Consider the following 4,482-nt stretch of genomic DNA (forward strand, 5'->3'; position numbering starts at 1 on the left):
TTTAGGGTTTAGGGTTTGGGGTTTAGGGTTTCGGGCTTAAGGGTCCTGGGCCTGTTTGCCTGCGCAGCACGCGCTTGAAGAGTTTGAGGAAGCTGCGGGAGGCAGCAGCAGTAGCGGCAGCAGCAGCAGCAGAACGCTTACCTGCAGCACCAGCAGCAGCAACAGCAGCAGCAGCAGCTTCGCGCAGAGCGCCAAATCTTCTAAAGAGAATATAAAGCTGCTGGAGAAGCAGCTTCAAATATTAGCAGCACTTTTGGAAGAAGTGACACAAGAGGGCCCCTCTGTTGAGGGGGGCCCCCCTGAAACAGCAGCAGCAGCAGTAACAGCAGCAGCAGCAGCAACAGCGGCGGCAGCAACGGCAGCAGCAGCAGCTGAAACCGCAGATTTAAGCGCAGCAGAAGCTATAGAAGCAGCAAGGCAAAGTGCAGAAGCGGCACAAGCTACGGAAAGAGCAGCAACTGCAGCAACTGCAGCAGCAGCAGCAGCAGCAGACGCTGTGGTCGCAGAGGATATTGGTGCTGCTGCTGCTGCTGCCGCTGCTGCAACAGATTCTCTGCGCAACAGCAGTAGCAAACCTAACTAGGGAACACGCCAAGCACGGCCCCTTAGGAGGCCCCTAGTGGGCCCCCCAAGGGCCCCCGTAGGGGGCCCCCCAAGGGGCCGTCGGGGGGGTCCCCCGGGAGCCCCCTAAGGGAGCCCCTACGGGGACCCTTAAGGGTCCCTTAAGGGGGCCCCTAAGGGGGCCCTTAGGGGTCTCTTAAGGGGGCCCCTAAGGGGGCCCTTAAGGGGGCCCCCTTAGGGGCTGCTTAGGGGTTCTTTTAGGGGGTTTGCACTATAGGGCCCCGGCTAGGGGTCCCCCATGGGGGCCCCCATGCGGGGGGACCCCTCCTAGGGTTCAGTTAGTTGTATAATGCAAAATTCAAATAAAATAGTGTCGAGGTGATGTGCTCGGGAATAAGTTGAAGGGCCGGCTGGGGTGTACGTACACCGGACGCCCCACAAAAGGCGGTGCTGCGTTGCTGCAGCATCGCATGCAGCAGCAGTGAGGTGTATGTACACCGGAAACAAAAAGCTCTGTGCAGGTCCTCTGGAGTGTCTCTACGGCACAACGACCCGCACGGGAAGCACTCTAAATCTATTGATTTTGCTGCTGCTGCTCAAAGTCCAAGCGCAGCAGCACCAGCAGCAGCAGCTAGTTTTCCCGGAACTGCGGAGCCCGGCTAGCTAGCTCCCAGGCCAGCCCCCCAGGTAGTTAGCCAAACACCTAGCCCGGCAGCTAGCCAGCCAGCTAGCTAGCTAGCCAGCTAGCTAGCTAGGCGGCGTCTAGCCAGTCGCCTGGCCGGCCAGCCAGCTAGCTGGCAGAGCAGCTAGCCATCTGAGCCAGATGAAGAGCCAAACAAGCCACCCGCGTGGCTAGCTAGCTAGCTAGCTAGCCAGCTAGCTAGCCAGCTAGCTAGTTAGCTAGCCAGCAGCTAGCTAGCTAGGCAGCTAGCTAGCTAGCTGACCTCCCGGAGAAGCAGCACAGCACCGGCCAGGACAAGCACAACCCTATGTGTGAATGTATCCATACACAGTACATGCGCATGCATATACACAAAATATACATAGAATGCATTATACAGAATGAGAGAATTGGATTTTGCTGAAGAGTATACATTCGTGGGCAGCAGCAGCAGCAGCAGCAACTCGGGCGTTGGGCTGGCGCTGCAGCTAGCTTTTGCGAAGAAGGACAGAGCAGCAGCAGGTCTTTTTGCACAACTATTACAAATGAAAGCCATAGCAGGGGGAAAAGAAGAAAAGAAAAACAATAAAATGCATTTGCATGCAGCGGCTCAAAGGCGCCACTTGATCTGCATTATTCCTATTGTGGCAGTGCGCAGCCACGTGCTGCAGCCCCACAGCCAAATGGTCAGCAGCAGCAACGCAGCAGCAACGCAGCAGCACGCAGCAGCAGCGCAGCAGCACGCGGCCGCAGCGCAGCAGCAGCGCAGCAGCAGCGCAGCAACACGCAGCACACATACGGGGGGCTCCCGCCTCCCTTTGGACGCACTTGCTACCTGCAGCAGGCAAAATGCTGCTGTGGGTGGCTGCCAACTGCAGCAGCAGCAGCAGCAGCAGCAGCAGCTCATCCCAGAGTAAGACAAAAATACAAATATGAAAGCCTGCTTTCTTCTTGGCCAGCGAGGGTTTGCTGCAGCTCCCTTCAGGTGTCTAGACACCGCGGCGGCTCCGCCCTTCTCGGCGCTGCTGCGGCCTCCCGCCTCCAGGCTCTCCGCCCTAGGGTTTAGGGTTTAGGGTTTGGGGGCCACCCCCCCAAACCCTACCCCCCACCTGCGCCGCCGCTCAGAATAAAGGCCGTCGGGCTCTCCGCTGACGGCCCCACAGACGCTGCCTGCCTGCAGGGCCCCCGTGGCTCTTCGCTGTGGCTAGGGTTTAGGGTTTAGGGTTTAGAGACTCTGTCATTCCCTCGCCTGGACCACGAAGCCTGCTGAGCACTTGAACTACCTGGGGCCTCCGCAGCTCGGAGGCTCCTGCCCATGGCCTTGTCGATATGCTGTTGGGGTTTATCTGGGGTTTAGGGTTTAGGGTTTGGGTCCCGGCTTCCTCCCCGCCAGCGCTCCCCCCAAACCCCAAACCCTAACCGCAAACCCCAAAGCCCAGCGCGCATCTCCGGGCGCTGTGCGCGCGTCGCTGGCAGCGCGTGCGCGGTCGTGCGGGGCTGGGCCCCGAGGGTTTAGGGTTTAGGGTTTAGGGTGGCGTCAGTGCCACCAGGCGAATTCCGCGCAGTCTTTGGTGAAGATGGAGTAGACCTTTCTGCGGAACATGCGGAAGCCGCTGTCTGCGCAGAAGAGGAGGAACTTGAGTTTATAAGTTTCCAAATGTGCATTTCTCCTCCCCTGCTTCAGCTGCTGCAGCGCGCGACTCAGCCGCTGCAGCAGCGCAGCATTTGCATGCGCCTTTTCGGTTTTGGGGGGCAGCAGCCCGAGGGGCGGGGGGGCGTGGGGTGTATGTACAGTGAGCCGCGCCCACCACTCGCCCTCGGGGCGCTCGCCCAGCAGAATAAAAGTGCTCACAATTGCGTCGAACATCAAAAACCGAAGTCCCATTTGCTCGACTCTTCTGCTGCCCTTCAGCTTCCCCAAGTCCGACTGGTGGTGCCGCAGCAAACAGGCCACCAGCCCCTCCGCCACGCCCGTCAGCCACAGCAGCTCCTGCGGGCTCAGAAACAGCTTCGACAGCAGCTGGTGCGCCTGCCGCAGCAAAGGTGCTGCTTGTGGGGCTTGCTCGACTCTGGCCAAGGCCCTTGTGGGGTCAAAGCCCCTCAAGATTTTGCTTCTGTCCACCAGCGGGAGTCTGCAGAAGGGGTGCGCGTAGACCCCCGCGAACAAGGGGGGGGCCTTCACGCCGGGCGCTCCTTCCGCGCCTTCTTCGCTGCGCAGGGGCCCCCCTGCTGCTGCTGCTGCTGAGGAGGGGGGCGCGTCCGAGGGGCCCGGCAGAGGTATTACGTCGTCGTCCGCCTCCACGCTGTCTTCCCCATCTGTCTGCTTCTCCGAGGAATCGTCTTCGGCGTCTGCTGCTGCTGCTGCTTCTGCTGCTTCCGCCGCTGCTGCGGCGGCCTCCGCCTCCGCTGCTGCTGCTGCTGCTGCTTCTTCCAACTCGTCGTCCGACTCATCTACAATTTCTAAAGCGCCGTCGTCTTCTTCCTCGCTGTCCTCGTCGCCCGCGTCAACACCAGCAAGTTCCGCAGCAAGACGCTCCTCATCCACTGCTGCTTGTGCTGCTGCTGCTGATGCACCCAGGTATTGCATGGCCCCAGCTTCCTCCGGCTTCCTTACTGAAAGGTCCAGGGCACGAGATGACAACCCTTGCCTTTCTCTTGCTTCCTGCGCTTGTACTGCTGCTTGCATCAGTGCAACAGCAGCAGCTGCTACTGCGCCGGGGGGCCCCTGGGGCTTCACGGCGACGCTGCTGCCCTCCTCTGCCTCCACTTTTGCTACTGCTGCTCCTTCTGTTGCTCCTTCTGCTGCTCCTTCTGCTGCTCCTTCTGCTGCTCCTTCTACTGCTCCTCCTGCTGCTCCTCCTGCTGCTCCTTCTGCTGCTCCTTCTGCTGCTACTTCTGGCTTCTCCTCCAACTCTGCGGGACTCGAGCTCCCATAGGCATCTCGCCAAGAAAGTTTTGATGCTGCATCTTCTCCATTCGACAGTAGTGTCGACAGCAGCGGGAACCTGCCGGCTGTTCCGTCTGAGCCATGCTCCAGCGGCTTTTGACCAGCAGCAGCAGCAGCAGCAGCAGCGGGGGGAGGCAGCAGCTCCATCGGAAACATCGGCATCACCGGCATCATCGGCCTCTGCACAGTTATCGAAGTAATAGGGGGGAAGGAGGAAGGCAAGATGGGGACTGGCCGCCCGTCGCGCGTGCGCTTTCGCTGCTGTTGCTGCTGCAGCCCCTGCTGCTGCTGCTGCGGCTGCTGCTGCGGCTGC

The 4,482-nt window shown here is 60.4% G+C and overlaps 2 protein-coding genes across 2 annotated transcripts in view; one reads left to right on the forward strand and one right to left on the reverse strand.

The window, feature by feature from the left end:
- The window catches only part of ETH_00003960 (uncharacterized protein), a gene marked incomplete at both ends in the record, with an annotated part of 2,981 nt that extends 2,398 nt beyond the window's left edge, over nucleotides 1–583 (forward strand). The window contains one exon of the mRNA XM_013377449.1: nucleotides 42–583. Within this exon, the coding sequence (XP_013232903.1) occupies nucleotides 42–583 (542 nt within the window). The remainder of the gene's footprint in view (nucleotides 1–41) is intronic.
- A 2,176-nt stretch (nucleotides 584–2,759) lies between these two features.
- The window catches only part of ETH_00003965 (uncharacterized protein), a gene marked incomplete at both ends in the record, with an annotated part of 3,522 nt that continues 1,799 nt past the window's right edge, over nucleotides 2,760–4,482 (reverse strand). Inside the window, one exon of the mRNA XM_013377450.1 lies at nucleotides 2,760–4,472. Coding sequence (XP_013232904.1) covers nucleotides 2,760–4,472 — 1,713 coding nt within the window. The remainder of the gene's footprint in view (nucleotides 4,473–4,482) is intronic.

This window comes from Eimeria tenella, genomic scaffold, assembly GCF_000499545.2.
Source record: "Eimeria tenella Houghton genomic scaffold, Eth_scaff52, whole genome shotgun sequence".
NCBI lineage: Eukaryota > Apicomplexa > Conoidasida > Eucoccidiorida > Eimeriidae > Eimeria > Eimeria tenella.